A 26,181-nucleotide genomic window follows, 5' to 3' on the forward strand; every position below is an offset into this window, starting at 1 on the left:
ATATGTTGATTTTACAGACACAAGACCACCGGTGTTCACTAAGGCAGATGAACCATTGGAGGCTGATGACTGGCTTCGGACCATGGAGCAGAAATTTGATCTTATTCCATGCATGGAATATCAGAAACCTGCGTTTGCTGCCCAGCAACTTAGAGGAGCAGCAAGTGCTTGGTGGGCGAACTTAGTGGCTATGCAACTAGCTGGCATTCCAATAACCTGGGCTGAGTTCCGTACTGCCTTCAGAGCCCATTATATCCCTGAAGGAGTTATGGCTATGAAGCTGGATGAATTCCTTGCTTTGAAGTAAGGAGATCAAACAGTGATGCAGTATGTGGGAAGATTCAATCACCTGTCACAATATGCATCGGAACATGTCAATACTGATGTCAAGAAGAAGAGGTGGTTTATGAGAGGTCTGAATACCAAATTACAGACTATGATGACCACTTGTACCAATGTCACTTACCATGAGGCAGTAAATATTGCAATTGCTTCAGAGGCAAAGTATCGACAGCATAAGGAGCTAAAAAAGAAAAAGAGTTTGCCGTCTGGATCCTTTGAGGGAAATTAGAAGAGACAGAGGGTGATTTATCATCCAGTACATCATAATCATCCTCCTTATCGTCCACCACAGTCTCAAGCCGGGCAACAGTCAAATGTCCGTCCTGCTATAACCTACCCAAATTCACAGTCGACCAATGTTCCTGGTGGCAATGCTCCAACGTCCCAGGGTCACAACTATCCATGTTACAATTGTGGAAGGACTGGTCATTTCTCTAGGGAATGTCCATATCCTAGGCAGGCTAATCAAAATTATCAGAAGGCCCCTGCCAATCAACAACAGGGTCAGGCACCAAACAAGAACCCCAATCAGAATGCTCCGAAGGGCAAAGATGAGAGGAAGATAGGACAGGTGTTCTATATTCAAGCTGGAGAAATTTCAGAAGGGGAGCCAGTGATGATGGGTATGTTTCCTGTTGCCAATCACCCTGTAGTTATACTTTTTGATTCTAGCTCATCGCATTCATTCATCAATAGAACATTTGTCATGAGGCATGAAATTTCAATTAGGGCAACAAAGGAAAGTTTCTTTATACAGTCGCCCGGGGGACGTCTGTGTACTAAGGAAATGGTATACCAGGTACCCGTAAAGCTAGGTGGGCATATTTTTCCTACTACCATGATTATCCTTAAGGATCAGGATATAGATGTAATCTTGGGAATAAATTGGATGTATCAGCATAAGGCTGTTATAGATGCTTTGAATAGGACATTAAGAGTGAGTTTGCCTGATAGTAATTCTCAACTTCTCATCCAACTTCCAACCCTAAGAAGATCAGTGGGCAAGGTTTGTTCAACTGTTGTCAAAGAGATTAGAGATATTCCGGTAGTGTGTGAATTTCCGGACGTGTTTCCTGAAGATTTACCCGGTCTACCACCTGATAGGGATGTACAGTTTAACATAGAGTTACAACCTAGAACAGCTCTAATTTCTCAGAGAGCTTATAGGGTGCCACCTAAGGAATTGGCCGAGTTGAAGACTTAGTTACAAGAATTGATTGAGAAGGGGTTTATCCAACCTAGTTCATCACCTTGGGGATGTCCGGCAATTTTTGTGAAAAAGAAAGATGAGACCCTGAGGTTATGTGTTGACTATCGTCCGTTGAATGAAGTGACTATCAAGAATAAGTACCCCTTACCTCGGATAGATTTGCTTTTTGATCAATTGGCCGGAGCCAAAGTTTTCTCCAAGATAGATTTGAGGTCAGGATATCACCAAATTAAGATAAAGCCTGAAGATATACCCAAAACGGCATTTACCACAAGATATGGATTATATGAATACTTGGTAATGTCTTTTGGTTTGACAAATGCTCCAACTCATTTTATGTATCTGATGAACTCAGTATTCATGCCTGAGCTAGACATGTTTGTAGTGGTGTTTATTGATGACATTTTAGTATATTCTAAGAATAAGAAAGAACATGCGGAACATCTTAGAATTGTTCTGACCCGCTTGAGAGAACATCAACTATATGCCAAGTTCAACAAGTGTGATTTTTGGTTTAAGGAAGTGCAATTTCTTAGACATGTCTTGTCAGCTGAAGGAGTTGCAGTTGATCCCAGCAAAGTGAAGGATGTGCTTGATTAGAAACCGCCAACCACAGTTCATCAAGTTCAGAGTTTTCTGGGTTTGGCAGGGTATTACCGTCGGTTTATTCCAGATTTCTCTAAAATATCAAAGTCCATAACTGAATTGTTGAAGAACCAAGTTAAGTTTGTCTGGTCATTTGAATGTGAAAAGGCTTTCTAGACTTTGAAAAGACTGTTGACTACTGCACCAGTGTTAGCCCAACCTGATATCGAAAAGCCGTTTGATGTTTACTGTGATGCTTCAGGTATCAGTATTGGATGTTTGTTGATGCAAGAAGGCCGAGTCATTGCCTATGCATCTAGGCAACTTAAGCAACACGAAGAACACTATCTGACTCATGATCTGAAGTTAGCAGCTATGGTTCATGCTCTGAAGATTTGGCGGCATTACCTGCTTGGTAATACGTGCCATATGTATACAGACCACAAAAGCTTAAAGTATATCTTTACTCAGTCAGAGTTGAACATGCGACAAAGAAGATGGTTAGAACTGATTAAGGATTATGACTTGGAAGTACATTATCACCCCGGTAAAGCAAATATAGTTGTAGATGCCCTCAGTCGCAAAAGTTATTGCAATTGTCTGACAGTGAGAACAATGGGTCTGAATTTATGTCAAGAAATAGAGAAGTTGAATGTAGAAGTAATTCAACAAGGAAGTTTGACCAACATAATTGTTGAAGCCACTATTTGAGATCAAGTTATTGTTGCTCAGAAGGAAAACAAGGGTATAGCCCATATCAAGGAAAGAGTCAAGAATGGAAAAGCGGAATGCTTTAGCATAGATGATGAAGATGTGTTATGGTTCAAGGATCGCCTGGTGATACCAAAAGTTCCTGAGTTGCGGCAGTCAATTCTAGAAGAGGCACATGCTACTAGATTATCTATCCATCCGGGAAGCAACAAGATGTACCATGACTTAAAGCAAAGATTCTGGTGGACTAAAATGAAAATAGAGATTGCTAGATATATAGCAAAGTGTGATACTTGTCAAAAGGTGAAAGCGATACATTTGAGGTCTGCTGGTGAATTACAACCATTACCTATTCCATCTTGGAAGTGGGAGGACATAAGTATGGATTTTATTGTTGGTCTACCCAAGACATCAAAGGGATTTGACTCAGTATGGGTTATTGTAGATCGACTCACAAAGTCAGCATATTTTCTTCCTATCAAGACTATATATCCTACGATCCAATATGCCAAGATGTACTTAGCAAGAATCATGAGCTTACATGGAGTGCCAAAGACCATAGTGTCAGATAGGGGTACACAGTTTGTCTCTAGCTTTTGGAAACACTTGCATACTTTGTTAGGTACCAAACTTCTGTACAGTACAGCTTATCATCCCCAGACTGATGGTCAAACTGAAAGAGTCAATCAAGTACTTGAAGATATGTTAAGATGTTGTGTTCTTAACTATTCCAAAAAGTGGGATGAATGCTTACCTTTGGCCGAGTTCTTATACAACAATAGTTATCAGAAAAGCATTAGAATGGCTCCATTTGAAGCACTCTATGGTCGTAGATGCAGAACATCGTTGAGTTGGTCTGAGCCTAGAGAAAGAAGATTCTTTGGAGTGGACCTTGTGAAAGAAACAGAAGACAAGGTTAGGCAAATACAGAGTAATTTGAAGATAGCTCAGTCCCACCAAAAAAGTTATGCGGATAGAAGACGGAGACCATTGATATTTAACAAAGGAGATTTTGTGTATCTGAAAGTATCACCAATGAAGGGAGTTAACCGTTTTGGTGTTAAAGGAAAGTTGGCACCCTGATACATTGGATCGTATCAAATTTTGGAGAGGTATGGAAAAGTGGCATATCGCCTGAAATTACTTAAACATCTCGCAGCTGTGCATGATGTGTTCCATATTTCTCAATTGAAGAAGTGTCTCCGAGTGTCTGAACAGAATGTTGAAGTTGAAGGAGTAGAACTAGAACCGGATTTAACTTATTCCGAATATCCTATCCGAGTGTTAGATCAGAAAAATCGTGTTACTCGAAGACGGACAATCAAGTTCTATAAAATACAATGGAATCAACATTCAGAAGAGGAAGCTACTTGGGAATCAGAAGATTACTTACTAGAAAAGTTTCCAGAGTTTCTAGCGTCAATATAGAATAGAGTAATGTTAGTTGAACTCGGTTGCTACAAATTGAGTTTTGTAAAGGAACCTCAGCTATTTTATGGACAAGTTTTGGATGTTTTTGGACTAACACATTTCCTTTTCCATTACTTACTCTATGGCTTTGAATCTCGGGGCGAGATTTCTTTTAGGGGGAAGGATTGTAACACCCCAGGTGTTTAAATACTAAAACCTGACATGTCATCATACGCATTGCAAAGCATTTGGCATTTGTTAAAACTTTGAGATGCATACACTAAAACAAGTTTATATTTATGGGGTATATGTTGAATTGTATTGTTTGACTCAAGTTCAAAGTTTGCTTGGATTTGTAAATTTTCGAGAAAACCCTGATTTTTAGTATTTAAATCCTACCCTGAAAACTCATTTCAAAATCTAAGCATATTTTGGGCTTGAGCCCAAAAGCAAAAGTGTAGAGCTTGACAAGGTAAACAAAGTTTGTTTTTGAAGTTTTTCAAGTTGTTTAGTAAAATTTGGAGTAATTCAAAAAGGCGTAATTCGTTAAATTTCCCCATTCGAAATTTAAAAGTTCATTTCAAAATCTAGACCGAATTTGGGAGTGGTTATAAAAGCAAAGTTGTAGAACTTTAAATTTTGAACAACTTTTGTTTTTGGAGATTTTTGAGTTGTTATGAAAATTTGGGAATTTTGGTGAATGGCAAATCTGTAATTTTTGTGAACAGTGTCCACCGCCGAAGCTACATTGCCGGCGTTTCCTTCTTCGGCGTTCCAGGCGTGGTCGTGGCCGTTTTGGTGTCGTGCTGGCGCGGTGAAGGCCACAGCGTAGCTTCCTCGAGCTTCTTGGCCCCCTTTATAGCCTGAGCCGCCATCGTCTTTGCCCTTTCTCCTTGCTCTTTTTTTCCCCGTCGCCTTGCTCATCTCCGGCGAGCCCGCGTCATCGTTGTTGTGCTCCACCGTCGCTGATAAGCTAGTTCCAGCTTCGCTTACTCCTTGCGCATCTAGCCGACCCACCAATTTGGCTTATCTTCGTTGGGAACTCGAGTTGCATCGTCTTCTTCCTCGCGGCCGGCAACCCCTCCGCCGAGCACGATTCGCCGTGGCTAGAGCTCCACGGTGCATCTTCGTCCTTGGTTTTGGTTGATTCCGTTTCATCTCGATGCTGTGGTACTTAATCCATAGTTGGTTGCTCATTTTGACCACTGCAGTCACCGGTACACCATTGCCGACGACATTTTGCTCCGCCGTGCTTGCGCTGATCGTCGAACCACCTTACTGTTGCTCCTTAGGCTCGGTAATTGACTCCAAACCGTTCGGGGTAAGCTACTGATGCTTCTCAGACCTTTTGTTTAACTGCTACCAGCCTGTTGTCGCCAGCATAGCGCCGCCATGCATTCGCGTCCGCCATGGCCGGCATTGTGTTCGGTCCAGTCACTATTGGGTCTTGATTTTGCCACCAATCGATGCGTCCTGTTGTCGTGAACGTATTAGAGCTTTGTCTGTCGCCGGTGATCTCACCGTCGGCGAGTTTGCGCCGGTCAGCGCTGTCGTCATCGTAGTCAACGTCGGAGGTTGAAGATGACATGTGGGGTCATGGTGTCAGCGACTCAGCGTTCAAATGGATTTTTCTATTTTCATATTTGAATGAATAGTGATGTAATTTGTTATTTTTGTGTAGATTTATTTAGAGCTCCAAAAATTATGAAAATTTTTGTGTAACTTCTCAGTGATGTATAGTATTTAAGAAAAATATGAAATAATGTTTTTCAGTAATTTTTGAATGTGATAAAAATTGCTCAATTTATTAATAAATGGATTTCCATGATTTTTCTAGGCTTATTTAATTGTCCAAAAATTATGAAATTTGTTTTGCCAATTACTTATCATGTAATAAACATATACTAAAATTTTGAGCTCAATTAGAATAAGTTGATTTATTTCATAATTTTGAATTAAATAATTAATTCATAAAAGCAAATAGTAACCTTTAATGATTTAGGTTTTGTTTGAAATTTTGGATTGAGTGATGACCTTGGGTCATTTGTTGATAATGATCCTTAGCAATTGATGTAAGTAGTACTAAAAAGATTTGGTTAGTTTGACTTACAACTGTACCGCGAAGGAAAGTTGTATTCGAATTGTTAATTTTTGCATCCATCGTCGAGCATCATGTTTCGTATTCTGCATCATGTTAAACATGGTATTGTTACTACGTGTAGTGAACGAAGGTGAACACGTAGCAGTTAATCAAGTTGCGGAGGAGGTTATTCCGTCTGTTGAGGTCGGATCGAATACTTGTGAAACGTCGCAGGAACCGGACTTTTCCGTCAACGAAGGCAAGCCCCGGATGCATACAACCCTACCTTGTGTTTTACAAATTAATTTCGCTTTTGCTTTCCGTTGCTGTATTAAGTGATTAGGAGTTAAGTAAGAGCCTAATTGGTGCATTAACCACCCTTGTTATTCCATATTTACCTTATTACTAGTTTTAAATTCGTATATGCCTAGTTTTGCTTAGCTATGCGTAGAACGAGGAAAGTCAGGTGATTGCCTGTCACCTGCGAACTTTAAATGGAACTTTGGTTAATTATGTTAACATGTGATATGGGAATGTGGAGTAATAAATCTAGACCGGGCGAACTCGGTGTGTGTGAGCCACAAGACATAGAGGTCTTGTGAGCGTGTTCTTTTCGCCTGTGTCGATTAAGGCACGTCCGTTGTTGAATTGCATGAGGTGAGAATTTGTAGTACTAACCACATACTCCGGTAAGCCTTTACTCGGCTATTCTATTATGAGAATGGCTACTCGCGCACTGGGAGTGGAGAGATGACAGGAATAGCGTGTACCCACATGACCATGGGCTGGATTGGTGGAGTACTGTGTTCTCGAGTGGCGCAGACCCATTCTTGTTTAGAGGATCCGAGGGTAGGTTGGTATATGTAGGTCGGGGACCTGCATATGTCGTGTGGTCTGGAATTCCCAGCTGGGTTTATAATCGGTTCAAATCGTCGTTGCTCCTCGGTTATGGAGACTCAACTCACTGTTCATCATCGTAGTATTAATAACTGAAACTTGAGAATGGTTTGTGAAGGTGTTGGATATGAAGTTTCATGATCTCAACACAGATCGTGTCAGCTTTGTATATGATTTTATGAAGTTTTCTATATAAAGAATTTTGTTAAAAAGCTTTTACACAAAAGAACTTCGATTATTGCTAAAGCCATACCTTGAATCCCTGAGCCTGCATTCCTGAGTCTCCTAAGTTTTATTTTGGTTAAGTCTTGTTGAGTACTTTTATACTCAGGGTTCGTTGACCCTTGTTGTAGGTAAGCCTCGTGCAGATCTGTTTTGGATCATGCTACATGACTATTGTTCGATCTGACGATGAGAAGTAAATGTGTGGTCCTTGGGCAGGACAGTTTTATTTTGGGTGTTTGTTTATGTTAATTATGCCACTCCACTACTACTATGGTTTGTAATAATTATTGAACTTAGTTTGTAAGGTTTGAAACAACTGGTTTGTAAACTAAGTTATCGTAAGACTTCCGCTGTATTTACTCTGGTGTAGATATTTGAATAAATGTTGTAATACTGCAATGACTCTGTAACGTGATCCTGCTCGAAAATCATGGATGATTCGGGGTTCCCCGAGGACACCCGACAGTCTTCTTAAATTAACGGAAACATATGCATAAATATCAAAGGTCGTTGGACAGTGACAGGTGCATGTGGGACCTATAACTTAGGAGGTTCTACCACAATAGTAGACGTCGGTACCTGCAAATACTGTTTGATGCCTAGAGGCATGTGAGGAGTCTCGCTATGTTCACCCGGTACGATAAATCCTTGCGCCCATACCGCTATCGATGCCTAGAGGCACGTGGGGGGCCTTACCGTATAGGAAGTTTTAGCGGCCCCTACAATACTGTAGAGGGAGATGTCGGCGTCCTACAATATTGTTTGTGTTAGGGTGGCTGCAGAGTACTGTTCTGTGCAGGGTATGGCCCCTGGTACAGTGGTTTTGACTTGTGAGCCTTGCCTTGCTTTTCTCTGCACGTCTTTTGGTTCCCATCGAGTGGGCGTCCCCGATCAAGATGGCTCTAGTCGGCTCTGAGTGTGCCGGTCGGAGAAGAGCGGTGAGCAGGGTTCCTACGAACCTGAGTCGGAGACGCGGGGTCGAAAGTCGGAAGTAGTGTTTTGGGCCAGGCCTTCTGATAGGAGAGGCCGTCCGGAGGCGGCTAGGAGTCGAAGCGAACGCTTCGGTCGAAGAGGTGGGCCGAAGTAGCCGACGAGCGGGCGTTGTTCCTCTTCGGCCAGACCTTTCGGTCGGTGACTGGGCTGCCCTTCCTGACCTATCGTTTTAGACTCTTGGGCCGAGCCTTGGCGTGGAAGCCTATCCCCGAGGGACTCCGGGTTTTATGAACCCGATAGTGGGCTAACCACATGCTCATTGAATTATGTATGACTGAGTTATAGATTTATTCAGGTCCAAACTTAGCCACGGAAGCGCTAATATTAGTTTTGGGCCGTTCTAGCTGAGAAGCCCTAGGCCGGTGAGGCCAATTAGCCTTTTTTAAAAAAAATAGAGAAAAACCTCATAGATGCATATAGCAGAAGAAAAATCAGAGTAAGTAATTAGATACATTGATTCTTAAAATATCTCTGGAATTTGGGTATAAATTCTAAATGCTTCAATGCCCCCTTACATTGTTGTACATGAGCGGTCTCAAAAATCGCCATTTAGGTCTCGTTCGCTTCGATTGAAAAAATAAGTCCGAAACACTGTTCTGGCTGATTTGTTGTGAGAGAAAAACACGGTTCCTGGCTTAAAAAATAAGCTGAAAAGTATGAATTATAAGAGAAACGAACAGGGACCTTAATGCAGATCCTTGTTGGATTTTTGACAGTTGTCGAAGATATCATGAGAGGAAGATGCCGAGACTTGGCTAAACTCCGCTTTTGACCCCTGCTAAAATCTAGAGCCATGAGATAGCTCTTGCATCATTCATATGTGGAGTAATTATTGCCATGCAACTCATAATGGATCTGTTGGTTTCGTTAAAATTTGACTTATGCTGCTGCTTATGCTGATTTATTGTGAGAGAAAAAAATATTGCTCGTTCGCTTGAAAAGTACCTGCTGAAGTAGCGTTGCAGAATAGGGCTAATATTCCTATCATTCTATATATAAATTAAGAAATTATGAGGTACTAGCGAGCCAACAGCTCCTCGTATGAACTCAGATTTTGTGGGCACTACACGTGAGAGTCATCAAACTTATGATATTAGCAATTTATGCTAAGAGAGGAAGGGGGTATATTGAGTTGGTCCTTAGTTTAGGACAATGGAAAGATTTTTTTTCTCTTATTTTAGGAATTTTGAAAAACATTTTTATAAAGGAGACCTTTCATAGGTCAAACGAGACCTAAGACCTAATCTAAAAAGAATTATATTAGATTGAATACATGTGCAAAATAAGTGATTGAAAAACTTTTTCCTTTGTTCGTCCGATCTACCAGAGGAGATACATTAATCGGGATGCATGCAAATGAACCTTTGTTTCTTATGAAAAAGGAAATATAAAACTATTAGTACTTTTGTCTGAGAAAAAAATATTGAAATAGACGCTGTCCATCGTCACTACCTAGGAATCCGGAATTGCCTGCCGGTGACGAGGGCCGGGCGGATACCATGGCCTCGTTTAGATCGTAAGTTTTTTTACTCTTTTTTCGTCACATTAAATCTTTGAACATATACATAGAGTGTTAAATATAAATAAAAAATAATTAATTATATAGTTTGATTATAAATTACGAAATAAATCTTTTAAGTCTAGTTAAATCATGATTAGACAATAATTACCGAATACAAATAAAAATAGTATAGTGTTAAATACGGACTCCTAACTCCCATCTAAAAAGACCCATACCACCGCCCCCCGCAGCCAGCGGGGCCCACCCACCTACTCGATCACTCTCGTCCTCCTCGGATCGGATCCATCCACATCCACGGCAGGCAAATCCAATCTCGAATACACAGGAGCTCCAGGTCCAGCCATTCCATCCAGTAGCTCGCTACCAAGCGCCGCCATGCCATCCCCGTCGCCGCTTCGCGTGCTGTCCAGGCGCACCGTCACGCCGCCGCCCCGCCCGCGCCACCGCATCCCCCTCACCACCTGGGACGTGTCCATGCTCTCCGCCGACTATATCCAGAAGGGCCTCCTCTACGCCCGCCCGCCATTCCCCACCGCCCGTCTGCTCGACCACCTCCAGGCCGCGCTCGCCCAGGCGCTCGTCGCCTACTACCCTGTCGCCGGCCGCTTCGCCACGGACCAGCACCGCGACGCCGACGGCAACTGTCCTCGGCTGCTCCGTCTCCATCGACTGCGGCGGCCAGGGAGCCGACATCATCCACGCCGTCGCCGACGGCGTCTCCATCGCCGACGGCGTCTCCATCGCCGACGTCATCCCTCCCGACGCCGACGTCCCGCCCCTCGTGCAGTCTTTCTTCCCCCTCGACGGCGCCGTCAACCACGACGGCCACCACCTACCCCTCTTCGTCGTCCAGGTCACCGACCTCACCGACGGTGTCTTCCTCGCCTTCGTCTACAACCACGCGCTCTCCGACTGGCACCGCCTTCTGGGACTTCCTCAACGCCTGGGCGGGCATCGCGCGCGGCAGCCTCTCTGTCTCCCCTCCGCCCTTGTTGGAGCGCTGGTCGCCCGACGGGCTGACGCCGCCGCCACCGGTCGTGCTCCCCTGTCCCGACCTCACGGGGCTCATCGAGCGGCTGTCCCCGCCGCCGCTGCGCGAGCGGATGCTGCACTTCTCGGCGGAATCCCTGGAGGCGCTCAAGGATCGGGCGCGGCGGGAGCTCCTGGCGGCCGGTGACGCGGCTGGCGCGGCCGCCGTAACCAAGTTCCAGGCGCTGAGCTCCCTGGTGTGGCGCTGCTTCACCCGCGCGCGGCGCAAGGCGCCGGACCAGTCCACCGTATGCCGCGCCGCCATCAACAACCGCACGCGCCTCCGCCCGCAGCTGCCAGCCGAGTACTTCGGCAACACCATCTACGCCATCTCCACAGAGGCGGTGACCGCGGGGGATCTGCTGGCGCGCGGCCACGGGTGGGCGACGGCGGCCGTGGGGCGCGCGGTGGCGGCGCACACGGACGCCGACATCCGGGCGCGCGTGGCGGCGTGGATGGCCAAGCCCGTCGTGTACACGCTCAGGTACTTCGACCCCAACGGTGTCATGATGGGCAGCTCGCCGCGGTTCGAAATGTACGGCTGCGACTTCGGCTGGGGGACGCCGCTGGCACCGCGCAGCGGCAGGGCCAACAAGTTCGACGGGAAAGGCGTCGCTGTACCCGGGGCGGGAGGGCGGCGGCAGCATCGACGCGGAGGTGGTGCTGACGCCGGAGCACATGGCGCTGCTGGAGCAGGACGACGAGTTCTGGGCGGCCGTCTCGCCGGACAAACCTTGCCCGCCGGCGGTGGGGAAGAATTGACTGCCCATGGCCGATCAATGTCAGACAGAGCAAAAGGAGTCGATTTGCCTTTGACAGACAGACACTTGTTCTGTTCTTTCCAGTTTTTGCGTTTGGTTAATGATTAATCCTCTGATAAACGAATCGAAATAAATATGAGAGGGTATTCTTTCCAGCGATGTGTTGTTTTCATGTTTGTTGAGGGAAATGAACGAAATGGATGTTCATGCGCACAGCAGAAAATTGCAGTCGCGCGGCAAGCTTGATGGTGGCTCTGAAGATTTTTGCATTCAGATGGGTCCTTTTTCCTCCTCTGAAGATGCTGCAACCAGATGTGCTGTTTGAAACTGAATGCAACCAACCAGATGTGTATGTAGTGTAGGTAAACCATGCAAAACCTGCATTGCATTGCGGTCAGAGGTTCAGAATGCTAAGCTTATCATCGGCGTCGTACAACTGTGGAATATCAATGGACGAGCCTGCCGAAGTCAATCAGTCCAGTGCTACTGCTACTACTATCACTACCAACAGTGAGAGGGAGGAGATGGACAGACACGACAGTGACGGGTGATCTTCTGCTGAGTGCCTCATTGACAGGTATAATAGGATCATGGCTTGGAGCCACACACTGACTCGCCACAGCTGCTTAAAATCAAAGGAGACCGAGCTAGATGGCCAAAATATGGAATGCCTGTCCATTACCTCATCAATTCTGAAAGTAGCTTAGCAATGCACATGCCGGCCTGGCCTTCAGACTTCCAAAACAAGGAGTTTTTATAAAGAACTTGAATTACTATAAGTCTAGGTTCTTTTAGCATAGTGACGAATGTACAAATTAAAAAAAAAGGGAAAATTGATTGTGTAGCATCAAAGATCGCGATCTCCGTAAAATACCACCGAAAGTTTGGCGCTCCGTAAAACACCACTGAAAGATTGAACCGTGAACTGAGAGTAGCATTCTGTTAAAATGAAGTCACGGGAGTCGCACCCTTACGCAATGTTGTCGTGGCAAACAGGAACGGCTCCTGCGGCACCCCACCACCACGTGTAGCGCCTGCAAGTTGTGCTTGCGCACGTCCTTACCAGATAGGACTATAGGAGCACGCGCCAGGACGTGGGCTCGTAGAACCGTTGCACCAGCGCTAGTAGGTTCCAGCGGCCAGAAGCACGCGTCCTTGCCGAATTGAAGAAGCACATGTCCAACAGCAGGTTTCGGCGGCCAGAAGCAGCGCATCGCCTTCGCCACCGCCGGACCATGGCCCTGTCGACGGGTTGGACGAGACCGACGAGGCGTCGAGGATGACGCAGCTGCCGAGGGTGGAGCCGAAGTCGGCCTTCCACTTTAGGAGCACGCCATCATAAGTGCTAGCTCGATGTGGAGGCGCCGCAGCTGAGCGAAGCACCTCGGAGCACGAGTGGTGGACTGGTGGGAGACATCCGCGACGGGTGCGGGCAGTGGCTCGGAGCGCCAGGAGACGCCCGCGCGCGGCGGGGGACAGGATATGTCCGAGCGTGTGGCGATGCCGCCGACCAGGACGCGCGCGATGTGCAGGAACGTGCCGCGCCCGCAGCTAGCGCCTGGTGCGGCGGGGAGCTTGGTACAGCGGAGGAGGAGGCGGGCGGCGGGTCGTCGAGATGACGCGGACGAAGACGGAGTCGACGAGCAGCACAAGCACGTGGAAGCAGCGCGAGACGAGGGCGCAGCTGCCGAGCGCCTTGATGTCGCCGATGCGGTTGAGGACGTCCCGCTGCAGGGACCCTCCTCCTCCTCCTCCATCCCACGTAGGTTACAGGCACACAGATCGGGGTCGGGGAGAGGCGTCGGCGCGGGGCAGGACCGAGCAGGGCGAGAGCCGGGACGGCAAGGACGTGCGCAAGCACGGGCGCTACGGCACGTGGTGCCGGTGGTGCCGCAGGAGCCGTTCCTGTTCTCGGCGAGCGTCCACGAGAACAACCCATAAGGGCGTGACGGAGGCTACTTTCAGTTCCATCACTTCAGTGGCTTTATTTTAACGGAATGTTATTTTCAGTTCACGGTTCAATCTTTTGGTGGTATTTTACAGGGATGTAAACTTTCGATGATCTTTCGATGTTACACAACCAATTTTCTATAAAAAAAAGTATAGTCTGTTTAGCAGAGAGGATTGCCGGTATAAGATTTGGATACTCAGAAAATTGTTTTTACTTAGCAAGGCCTTGTTTAGTTGGCGAATTTTTTTAGGAAATGGTACTGTAGTATTTTCGTTGTTATTTGGCAATTAGTGTCTAATCATAGTCTAATTAGGCTTAAAAGATTCGTCTCGTGAATTTCGTCTAAACTGTGTAATTAGTTTTATTTTTTATTTATATTTAATGCTTCATGCATGCGTCCAAAGATTCGATGTGACGAGAAATCTTGAAAAATTTTGCAAAATTTTGGAACTAAAGAGGCACCGAGTAACCTTTTTAAGCTCATAAATGAAGATGTGCTTGGCAAAAACTCTTCAGAAGTACCGTGTTTAATTTAAGGAATAAAAAATAGTACAGATTCAATGGAAACTGAGAGATTTTCACAACGTTATGAATGTCAAGATCAATGCCTGGGGATAGGAACCTTTATTCCAAATAGTAGCTCTCAAATTCTCTATGGAAAGAGCAGTGGCTTGAGTCGTCAGTCGACACCACTGAAAGATCAATATCCGTCTCTATTTAACATACTACACGCAACAATAGCACAAGCAGTGAACTCTAAACCTTAAATTTGTCCTTTAGTAGACTAGAAGTTTGGGATAAATTAATTGGATGAAATGAGTTGGTAACCAAAGGCGCAAATGTCTCAAGTCCAACCTGGTTCTTTGGATGTTCCCAGCAAACACAAATTATTTTCAGTACAATTTTATGGATAGGGTTCTACTGAGTAAAAATGTTACACCAAAACTTAAACTCCCACTTTAGACTGAAGTTTTTCCTATGATTTCTGATTGCAAACTCCAACAGCTTTTGCACACTTATTTATTTGGAAATTCACTGACCACATCAGACTCAACCTATGTTGAGACCCCAAAATCATATTTCGATTGGAGCAACTGCTGGCCAAGAACTGTAATTAACTTCGGACCCCAAAATGAGAGCACGCAAGCAGCTTTCTGAATTTTGGTCAGATTTCTTCGATGTTGTAAATTACAATTATGCAAAGAACATGTACATCAATTCTTTGTTTGACCAAGATCCCAATTTCACCACTGCACATTAACGTACCAGAAGGTAAAATAAGCACAAAAGTTCTAAACTGTACAGTTTGGCTAAATTTCTTCTTCAGTTCAGTTCACCTTTTTACAGCAAGCAACCAAAAGCAAGCACAACTATGAGCAGCAACGGTTCCTCCCCCACATCTTTATCTCTAAAGTGTGAGGGGGGTGCGATAAGCAAGCTCCCAGCTCCAGTTCGAAGCTCACTCGCTCGCTTCAGCTCCCACTTCTGCTTCCGGGGGCGACATCTGTTGCCACTAAAACCAATAGACGTGCCATGCCACACCAGACCACAAAATTCAGCAGCTAACCATCAACCTTCCTCACTTTTTATACAATTTGGGGGTGGATACTCTCTAGACAGTTAGATTTATATATATGGCCATTCCGATCCTGTTTGCACTCATCACTGACGTCACAAACTCCCACCTATATCGGTGGAGCTCTCTCCTGTCTTCTCATTCTGGTTCTTGTCTTCTTCATTGTCAAGGCAATCATCTTCCAGAGGCATGTGGATGCATATGCCATTGATTGGAAATGCTTCCTGGATTTCATTCATGACGACAATGGCATTACTAAGACATCTACACTATCTCTTTTAACTTTTTTTTGTAAAGAACAAGGAGGGGACCGCAGATTGTTTACCTGATTCGCAGAGTCCTCGCCATTGGGATTAAAAAGAATGGGGCGGCACCTCTTATCCTCATTCATCAAACTTGAATTTTGAAAATGTGATATCAGTGCAGACCGTCCTTGAATTCTAGCATAAGCCAACGAGGCTACTTTCTCGCTGTTGAACTTCTCCCATTTCTTACCATTAAAAGCCTGCAGGTTATAGGTGTACGTCCATAAATACATCTTTCAAGCTGTTCAGAATAATTATACTACTGCTATGCTGATTAACTCAGCTGGACAGGGAACAAGTTCTTAACTCTGCAAGTGACTATTGCAAAAGGAGGACAAAGGACAAGAAAGAAAAAGTACCTGGTAAAAGGATATAATGTGCACCGGTGATATCATGTTAATGAATGCATATCCAACATTGCATTTGTTCTGCATAAGCACAATAATACAGCATAAGTAAATTAAATAGGTGTGGACTATAAAATACAGGCCCCAAAAATAAAAGAGCAGCACAAATTGGTGTTGAGTCAAGTACCTTGAAATCAATTGGCAGGTAGAAGAAGTCATAAGTTCCTTTGTGAACCTCATCAATTGCAGCCAGGAGCATCTTAGATGTATATCTGTTAATATTCAGGGAAAAGAAAACCGAATGAACACAACTGACAACTGGCTAGCAAAAGGTTCAAATGAAAACATAATGTGGAAATGCATACTTGTTCGGGATGTTCTTAATCATCAATGTCGTCCGAGTATCATCACCTCTGCGAATCTTCTCCAGATCAAGCTGATACTGCCTCTTGCTATCAGCTTGCAGCACACTGCTGTCAACTCGGCGGTTACGAGCACGGTCAATGGAGCTGTCAAGTTCGAAAGTAACAGGCCCATGGTATGGAGGATTAGTGTAAAATGCCTGTCCCAATCTCGGTGACAATATAGGTCTGAAGTTAGTAGAGCTGTTATCTGTCAGACTTCCAATTAGAGAAGAACCAGGATTCACAGAAGCTCGACTAGCCATGCCCAGCATGAGGCCTCCCCCATTTCGGGCAGGACCAACACTACCCATGTTCCCAAACCTGACTTGCTTCATAAAAGATGTCTCAGGCGATTCAGGTAAGAAGCCAAAATGGCTCTCGAATGGAGCACCTGAAGGGGCAGAACCAACATGATGATGGTGCTGATCTGAAGAACCAAATAATGAAGCCTGACGGCTACTGTACAGGAATCCTTGGCCCTGAGTGCGACTGCTGGATGACAATGCAGGTCCGATTGCTGGTGGACGCCAAATAGGGGATTTTGAATGTTCTGAATATGGCTTTGGACTGCCCCAGAGAAACTGGGGCCCTGATAAAGTCCCAGGACTAGAACTCATGTGTTCACTGTTGTGATCTTGGTATGAGTGGGAGTGCTGAAATGCAGCTCCCAGGGACTGGTTACCATTTGAGAAGACTTGGTCATATTTAGACCGATTGTTATCCTTGCCGATAGGAGCAATCTTTGGAGCATTTGAAATCAGTGAAGGCATTCCGATAGGACTCATTCCATTTCCAGTTGGAGATCTCGTGAAAGCTTGCAGCATATTGTTATCTGTTGGACTACTATAGTGAGCCTGAGCCCATGCCCCTACCACAAGGATTAGAAAAAAAAAAGTAATTTTTATATATACAAGGGATTGACTCCAAAATACATGGGGGCAGCATTATACAAAAACTAGTTCCAACAGAAGTACCTGGAGGAGAGTTAGCAACGGGTGAACCAACATGAGGATGTCTGTAGCTTCTGGGCTCCTCTTGGTCCAAATCATGACCAAGCTGCTGCATCAAGCTATAAAAGAAGAAAACAAGAAAAATACATCAGGTCAGTAAACTACATTAGAAAATTTCAATTATTTAAGTAATGAAGTGCTTCACATGTAGGAAAAGTAAGTGAAACAGCTTGCTGCCCAAAACTCAATTTCAGACATGTAGATTCACTCACATTGTATCATTCATGCACTAATGAAACATGCATTAAAATGACTCAGGAAGAGGAGTAAAGAAACGGACATCTTAAATTGCAAGCGAATTATTCAAAATGAACCCAGCTGCCAGCCAGCACTGCACTATACATCTAACTTGCAAGCTTATTCAGTAGTAACTTTATGAGCCTCTAGAGTATCATCATGAGAATGTGGTATCCAGAACCACAGCAAAAAGACAGCTCCAACAAAAAATATTATTCAGAAAATATTGGTGAGAAGCGGTAACATGCAAACAAGCAAATAGTCTCGAAAACTAACTCAAAATCATACTTTCTGCGTGTTCCACCAGGACGACTTGGTTCCAACTTGATCCGCTTTCCAGCTATCTCACTTTTATTCAGTGACCGAAGTGCAGCCTCTGCTGCTCTTACATCATAGAACTCTATAAACTTATGATGTTTCTTGTTTGGTGTCTCTCTTATCTGCACATAGAAACCAAAGCACCATTCAGCACAAATAGGGAAGGAGGATCAAAAGCAGAAAGAAGGGAAACAATACTTTGCATGCTAACCTCCTTTACTTCCCCATATGCCCCAAAAATCTGGCGAACCTCTTCATTAGAAACTGATGGATCCAAGTTAAAAATAACAAGAGTTCCCTGGTTTAAATCTTTGTCAGATGGATTCTCCTGCAAAATCAACACAACAATCATTCCAAGAAGTGCTTTTGCTGGTGTCTGAAAAATAAAAGCAAAGCAACAAACGAACCTTTGGGATGGAAAAATGAATGTCCAGCTTTCTCCTCCTCAGAGGTTTGTTCTGCAATGCTCGCATTGCATTCCGTGCAGCTCTGATATCGAAATAAGATATCATTACAAAGCCCCTGTGCTTTGTTGCAGTGTAAAGGGTCCGGATGTCCCCATATTGCTGAAATAACAATAGACCACAATGATGTTCAACTTTTTAGTAGCAGAGACATTGAATGTGAGAATGGCACGACCGTGAGCTTATATTATATAACATAATACATGAAGGTGTCAAAATCATAAATGCTATGCATATATTTACAATCACTGCAGTTAATACCTCAAACAAAGATCGCAGCTCACAGTCCTCGACATTGCTATTGATGTTCCTTACAAACAAGGTCCTGGAAGGGTGCTCTCCAAATGGATGCTCCCCAGCCACAGTTCCTACAGTGCTTGGGACACCAAAAGGGTTGATGCCATTGCCTCTAGCCCCGTCGACAATACTTGAATTTGCAAAACTAACTGTGATGCTCTCCACAGGGTCAATGTCCAGCTCCATGCCCCCTCCATTGCCAAAGACATCAAACTCCTCCAATTCCTCCATGGTATTTGTCTGCCCAACGGGCTCAGTGTCATCTGTGATCCCCGCGAAAAACTCATCTTCGTCAGGCAACAAGTCATCTATCTGTCGAAGATCAAAATCAAACTTGTAGTCCTTCTCATCAGGATCATCAGCAAGCACTTTCATTTTGGCTGAAGTGTCATCCATTGATGGGGTACCATGAGCAGAATCAGAAAAGTCTGAAATAAATGGTAGGACATGTCATCAGGAATATGAAAACAACGTTGTCAACACGTACTAATGTTCAAAAGGGTACATTTGTGAGGTTTTTGATGCATTGGATTTGAGTGATAACAAACAGTGGCAGCATCACTCCAGAAAAAAGAACAATTTATAGGAATTAATCATCCTCTGTTCCCTCTCATGCCTTTTAATTTGCATAATAACTACCACACCCTGGCATCCATTGGTCAATTTCCGATGGCCAGAAAATCTTGTTTAGCCGTGAGCAGAGATGCTCTACGGACAGTAAAGTTCTTATTATGCAGAGCATGTAAGCATATGGCTAGAAAGTAGAAACATAGTATGGTTCAAGTGCATTATTATATTATGAAGATGGGAAGCAGAACATATACACTTCTGGTGAGGAAGAACCGGCAGTGAGCTTGAGAAGAGGCTTGTATCACCAAAGCCAGCACGAGCATTGAGCAGCGGTGGCAGAGGACCCCTCCAAGGGTTGTTATTTGCGGCCATCTGTCGTGACTTTGAGGCGGCAGGCACCGCAAGACCTGATACAATCTTACAAAGTTAAAGCAATTGCATTGAGAAATACACATGAAGAAGACATCAAGCAGGAAGTGGAATGTGTGATAGTCGCGGAATATGACCTGGAGGATTAAAATGATCTGACGATCGATCCATTACAGCATTTGCATTGGCAGGCAGATACCTGCAGGAGTAAACAAAAAGGGTTGAGCATATCTCATCGTCTGTCATTTACTCATTTGGGTTGGGTCATGCGCAGAAGAGTGAAGTTTATGGCAAAAACCCGATTTTTTTAGGGGCGGGGTGGGCCAGGGAGTTGATTGTGCAACTGGTGGACACGGCAATCTGAGACCAATAAGGTGGGTAGTTGCAATCTGTTGATTAGAACGAAGTTTGATCTAAGGTGAAGGGAAAAAAATGGCTTTTTTATTATTATTTTGTTTGGCACACGGGGTAGTCAAACATGCAAGGTCTTGAAAGAAAGGAATTGGATAGACGCAAACGCAACAAAGTTTGACCCAGAAATAGCGATGAGGAAGACGGAAGCAATCCAATCCAATCGCATCTCCAATCTGTCAACCATGCAAGGTCCGGTGGGGTGCGATGAATCTAGACTTGACGCGGGCAGGCGTGAAAGGATGAATGGAGTAGTGGCAAGGGAGTGAAGGATTACGAGCGGAGGGAGGGAGGGAGGGGGTTAGGAGTAGAACCGAGGAGGACGAACAGTGGTACAGGTAGGTGTAGTCACTGAACTGGCAAGGAAGGATTTGCGTCTGTTGTTCCTTGGGGGTTGAGGGAGAGAAGCGAAGTCCCCGAGGATTGGGAATCGGCAGCAATCTCTCTCGAGGCCATCATCGGTCACTGGGTCATCATCAGAAAGGAAAAAGAGAAGAGATGGAACCAAAGAGGGAGGGAAGACAACTCACCAGAGAAGAGCAGGCGGAGGCGGAACCCTAACACTGGAAGTGGGAGAAATCGAAATCTTTCCCTCTTGTCGGCGGGGGCGATAGCGGCGGACTACGAGATGCGGCAGCGGCGGACGAGGGCGAGGAGAGGCGCGGCGGCGGGCCGAAATCAATCGCTCTTGCGGCCGATTGTGTCTCTCCTTTCCTTCCTTCCACTAGTCGTAGTCCCCTACTAGCTTTGTGCTAACACAAGGACTCCGACTAGGGAGTTTTATAAAGAAGACGACGACCGACGAGACACAACCAACACAAGCAAGGAAAGGGGCCGAAATTTCTCTCGCCTCTCGCCCTGCTGCCTGCCTGTGTGCCTGCTCTTCCTCTTCCTCTTCCTCTTCCTCTTCCTCTTCCTCTCCCTCTCCTCTCCCTCCACGGCACCTGCTACAAGCAATCGCAGCAGTCCAGTTTCTCATAATCGAGTTTATTTATGGTAATATATATTTACATGATAATAATATGATGATGAGTATACAAGGGAGGGAGACGACAGATCAGATGAGGCCAAGAAATAAGATATTTAAAAATAAATAAATAATATATACTCCTATATAGCAATATTATACATCGATCGACTGATTATTTCACTCACCAAAAAGGGAAGAGAAAAAGAATGAAAGCAAAGAAAGAAATCCATCGCAGTCTGGTGGTAGACAGCGACATCCAGCAGCTATATTGATGATTGGTGTGAGCCTGGACCGGGAGCCCGCGTGTTCATCTCTTCTTCTCATTCTCACGTGCGCCTTCCACCTCCTCTGGTGCTCAATGAGCATGACACATGGGTCCCGCGTCAGACGGAGCCTCACGTGTCAGTGGGGGTACGGGTGCCCGGCTCCGTCGGACGGACTTGGTGGACAAGTGGCGGGCCCATGCGCGCAGCCAAAGCCAAGTGGGTCACACCTGTCAGTGACGTCATCTAATCTAATCTGTCCTCCTACTCTTATCTGGATTGGAGTGGCGTCTGGCGTCCGCGCCTCGTTCCTCGACTCAGGGGAGTGCTGTCGCTGCCGCTGCCGGAGCGGTGGGTGATGCCAAGCCTACTAAGAGCGTCTCCAACAACGCACGCAAACGCCGACGCAATCGCAAAATCTATCGTGTACAGTGTTTTACGTCCAAAATTCACGCTCCAACGGCGGATGCAAACAAGGCAGCCATTTTGCCTCGCCGGCGAGTCGCAACGCAAAAACGCGTCGCCTCTCTCGACGACGCAAACCACTGTAGACGGAGGCGCCTGTGCGACGGAGGCCGGCGGAGCGGAGCCCGCGGCGGAGCTGACGCTCGCGGTCGGCAGAGCCGCGCCCTGTGGTGCGCGCCTTGCCGAAGAGGTCGAGTGATACGACGGCCGCCCGGAGCTCGCCAGCCATGGCCTCCATCACCCGCGCCGCTCGTGGAGGCCCTCCTAGCGCCGCGCCCGCGCCGCTCGTGGTCCAACGGCGGAGGCAGCCTCGTCCGCGTCGGATGCGGACGTGCCCGCGCCGCTCGTGGTGGCCCTCCCCGCGCCGCGCCCGTGGCTGGCGGAGGCGGCCCTCCCCTCGCCTTGCCCGCGCCGCTCGTGGTGGCCGGCGGAGGCAGCCTCGCCCGCGTCGGATACGGACGCGCCCGCGCCGCTCGTGGTGGCCCTCCCCGCGCCGTGCCCGTGGCCATCGGAGGCGGCCCTCCCCTCGCCGCGCCCGCGCCGCTCGTGGTGATGAAACGAATAGAGGGGCGCCGGGCTCCCTACGAGGGAGGGAGAGAGAGGGCGTGGATTTGGGTCTGGGTCTGTTGGAGAAGGCGAGATTTGGTTGCGAGAGCTTTTTACTGTAGGTGACCTATACTACTGAATGGGTATCGTGTTTGGGTTATTTCTGTTGGAGACAGTCTAATATACAACAACATACCCTTTTAGTCGTAGACAAGTTAGAGTAGGTTTGAGTTAAAATTTACTAAGAGTCTTAAGTTACGGTTCAGACACTTTTTAAGTTTTCTTCAAACCCTACCACGTAACATTTCTTGGTATCTTGCTATAAGCCTTCTCTAAACCAATGAAAACCACGTGGAGGTTCTTCTTCTGCTCTCTACACCGCTCCATAAGTTGTCTTATTAAGAAGATTGCTTCTATAGTTGACCTTCCAGACATGAAACTAAATTGGTTTATTGATATTTATGTCGTTCCTCGCAGACGCTGCTCGATGACTCTCTCTCTCTCTCATAACTTCATAGTGTGGCTCATCAACTTAATTTCCCGATAATTAGTACAACTTTGATATCTCCCTTGTTCTTGTACATTGATACCAATATACTACCGATGCATATGCATTTCAAATTAAATAAATTAATGGATTTAATAGAGATAACATCTCCAATAAATACTACTCCCTATGTTTCAAATTATAATAACTATATGTACATAGAAAAACCAAAACAACTTATAATTTGAAATGGATCGAGTATCAGGTACGTATTGTTGTTGTTGTTGTTTTATTACAACTTCTCTAAAGAACAATATGGCCCAGGGGCTCTTGATTCCAAATATAAAACATTACATGTTTCTCAAAAAGAAGCATTATGTCATCCTTTATAACATTTTTTTGTTTTCTCTGTTTTTCCTATACAGTTTTGTATGTTTCCTGCTAAATTTCTGTGTTTTAGATGGCCTTTATTTGTATTTTCTACATAATACGAGATATCTTGCCAAAGGTAAATATTGTACTCCCTCGTTCCAAATTACAGAACATTTTAGTTTTCTACATACATACCATTTTGCTATGTCCACATACATAGTAAAAAGTGAGAGCCAACCCATTTTTTGTGTTGTCACATGACTGCAACGATGTTTTGTGTTTTCTTCTGCAAAGTAGTGTTTATAGGTGAAGATTTTTCATGGTTTAGTGAAGTCTACATCAATGACTTTTGAACCCATATCCGACCCTAGTAAAAGCAATATATCTAGAAAAAACTAAAATATCTTATAATTTGGAATAGAGAGAGTGCAATGATCTTTCTTTCATTTTTGTTGGTATATGTATGAACAAAAAGAGATTAATAGGAGTTGTCCAAGAGCTCACTAGAACAACTCCCTAACTCTTTTTTACAAAAAAAAAGAAAAGAAAAGGTCATCCAACAGTTTTGTAGCTAAACTCCATAAAGATAAGCACTTGATAAATCTCCTCTTCAATTCACACGTATGCATATGTTTCGAGTTGCTATCCGTCCATGCGCAAGCTCTGCCACGGTATTCGCGCACTTTTCCTCCTCTCCTGCCCAATTTTTCCTCCTACTCAGTTTTTAAGTTTTAGGAAGCTAATTGTTCGAAACAAATAGAGAAGTACTAAAATAGAGCTCATTGTTTATTTTGTTCATCTAGCATAATCATTGGTTTACAAAGTAATTTTTAAGGAGTTTTTGGAAATGCTCTAAAATAACTTAAATATCATCTACCGAGAAAAATAGTATTATTCTATCTGAAAGGATCAAGATGCCCAAGAGGGGGGTGAATTGGGCTAATTCTAAATTTTCTTGCAATAATTAAATCCTACGGTTAGCCCAATTAACCCCTTGTGCCTAGAAAAGTGTTTCTATTACTCTAACGCACAAAGGACTTGCAACCTATGTTCCAAACTTACTCTAGCATAGCAATTCTATGAATGTAAAGGCAAGTATTGAATTGCTCAAAGTAAATGCTCAAAGTAAATAGAGAGAGAGGAACGCGGCGATTTTTTGCCGAGGTATCGGAGAGTCGTCACTCCCCACTAGTCCTCGTTGGAGCACCCACGCAAGGGTGTAGCTCCCCCTTGATCCGTGCAAGGATCAAGTACTCTCTATGGGTTGATTCTTCGATACTCCGTCGCGGCGAATCACCCAAAGCCGCTCACAACTTGAGTTGGGTCACCCACAAGCTCTGCCGGGTGATCACCAAGCTCCTAATCACCACCAAGCCGTCTAGGTGATGGCGATCACCAAGAGTAACAAGCACAAACTCTCACTTGACCACTCGAAGCCTAATGAGAAGATAGATGCACACTTGGCTACTCTTAATTCACTAATGAGGCTACTCTCTTGGATTCTCAAATCTCAATCACCTCACTAGGACCTTGCTCTTCTTGGCACTCACAAACGTGTTTCTCAGCTGTTGGAATGAGCAAAAGTGACTCCACACACGAGTGGAGCTTCTATTTATAAGGCAGCCTGAAAAACGAACCGTTATGAGCTCTGCGGGGTGACCGGACGCTCCGGTCGTATTGACCGGACGCTCCGGTCAGTTCAACCCGTAAACCAGTGATAATGTGTTGATCAGACGCTGGCAGGGTCCGATCACCACTGACCGGACGCGTCCGGTCGCATTAAACCCTCACTGGAACCTTACTGTACTCGACCGGACGCTGAACCCCCAGGGTCCGATCAGTACTGACCGGACGTGTCCGATCACAGATTCCCTTCTTTGGAACCTTACTAGAGTCGACCGAACGTTGCCATTCAGTGTCCGGTCACTTGACCATTCCAGCGTCCGGTCGCACCGAACGTAGTCTCTTGATCAAATGAACTGATCGGAGCCTGCGGCCAGCGTCCGGTCGCACTGGAGCCAGCGTCCAGTCAGCATTTGACCCTCCATTCACTTCCAACTCTCGAACATATGTGAATAAAGTTTGCTCCAATAGATCATAGGGCTGTTGTGGAGCTACCTAGTGCTAGTTTTAATAAGTGTGCACCACACCTAACTCACTAGACTCACCTAGGTCAAGCTATCCATCCATACCCCCCTTAATAGTATGGCCAAAGGAAAAAAACAAAGTCCTAAACTACTCTAAGTGTCACTCCAACTCCAATCGACACTTAGAACTAGTCATCCTTAATCTTGTCGTCCATCCTTTGAAAACAGAAACGATTTCCATCGTAGGGGCATGACCACCTCGATTGCCCAATCGATCTCTATTACCATGACCTAACTTAATTGCCTCTGCAAAACACACGATAGTCATAGTAATTTTGTATTGTCATTAATCACCGAAACCCAACAAGGGGCCTAGATGCTTTCACTATCCTTTTTGTACACGTGTCTCAAAAAAAACCTAGTTGCTGATTAAGAGCACACATATCATCTTCATTCTTGCCCCTAGACGGGGAGTTAAGGTCTTGTTTGTCTCTGGTAGTGATCGTTAATTTGAGCGTTCATAATCCCTTGTAGAAATAAAGAACTAACTTTCATCTCATATTGCATAATTAGGTTATTTACATTCTAAAATTCAACAACCTACTAACCATGGGTTTTTTTGCACTATGGCATACAAACTCACCTACGATGCCATTATAGACATAATGTGTTGCTTCTTTTTTTTCCTCCCACCAAGCTCATCTTTGTTCATCATGTCTTTGCCATTGTCTTTGGCGGAGTTAGAGCAAATCCGACGAGTGCGCCTGTCTTGTGGGTGCTGAAAGCATCTAGGCCCCTTGTTGGGTTTCGATGATTAATGACAATACATTATTACTATGACTAACGTGTGTTTTGCAGAGGCAATCAAGTTAGGTCATGGTAATGGAGATCGATTGGGCTATCATGGTGGTCATGCCCCTACGATGGAAATTGTTTTGGTTTTCAAAGGATGAACAACAAGGTTAAG

The 26,181-nt window shown here is 45.1% G+C and overlaps 1 protein-coding gene and 1 pseudogene across 1 annotated transcript; one reads left to right on the plus strand and one right to left on the minus strand.

Moving 5' to 3' along the window:
* Positions 1-10,228: 10,228 nt before the first annotated feature.
* On the plus strand, positions 10,229-11,903 carry LOC136528778 (uncharacterized acetyltransferase At3g50280-like; annotated as a pseudogene).
* Positions 11,904-14,867: 2,964 nt separating this feature from the next.
* LOC136526954 (protein MEI2-like 2) lies at positions 14,868-21,025 on the minus strand. Its single transcript, XM_066519528.1, has 13 exons — positions 20,555-21,025; positions 19,751-19,812; positions 19,499-19,651; positions 18,639-19,102; positions 18,321-18,479; positions 18,125-18,241; positions 17,884-18,035; positions 17,323-17,417; positions 16,310-17,216; positions 16,132-16,216; positions 15,957-16,025; positions 15,618-15,797; positions 14,868-15,516 (listed from the first exon to the last, which is right to left on the minus strand). The coding sequence occupies exons 2-13, from the start codon at positions 19,782-19,784 to the stop codon at positions 15,388-15,390; spliced, it is 2,544 nt and encodes an 847-aa protein (XP_066375625.1). The 5' UTR covers positions 19,785-19,812; positions 20,555-21,025; the 3' UTR covers positions 14,868-15,387.
* Positions 21,026-26,181: the final 5,156 nt, after the last annotated feature.

Source organism: Miscanthus floridulus, chromosome 19 (genome assembly GCF_019320115.1).
Source record: "Miscanthus floridulus cultivar M001 chromosome 19, ASM1932011v1, whole genome shotgun sequence".
NCBI lineage: Eukaryota > Viridiplantae > Streptophyta > Magnoliopsida > Poales > Poaceae > Miscanthus > Miscanthus floridulus.

Coding starts and splice junctions, on each gene's coding strand:
- LOC136526954 (XM_066519528.1), bottom strand. CDS start 19,784: ATGGATCGATCGTCAGATCATTTTAATCCTCCAG. Junction 19,103..19,498: donor GGTTCTTCCTCACCAGAAGT/GTATATGTTCTG, acceptor CATTTATTTCAG/ACTTTTCTGATTCTGCTCAT. Junction 17,418..17,883: donor CCTGGTGGAACACGCAGAAA/GTATGATTTTGA, acceptor CTTCTTTTATAG/CTTGATGCAGCAGCTTGGTC.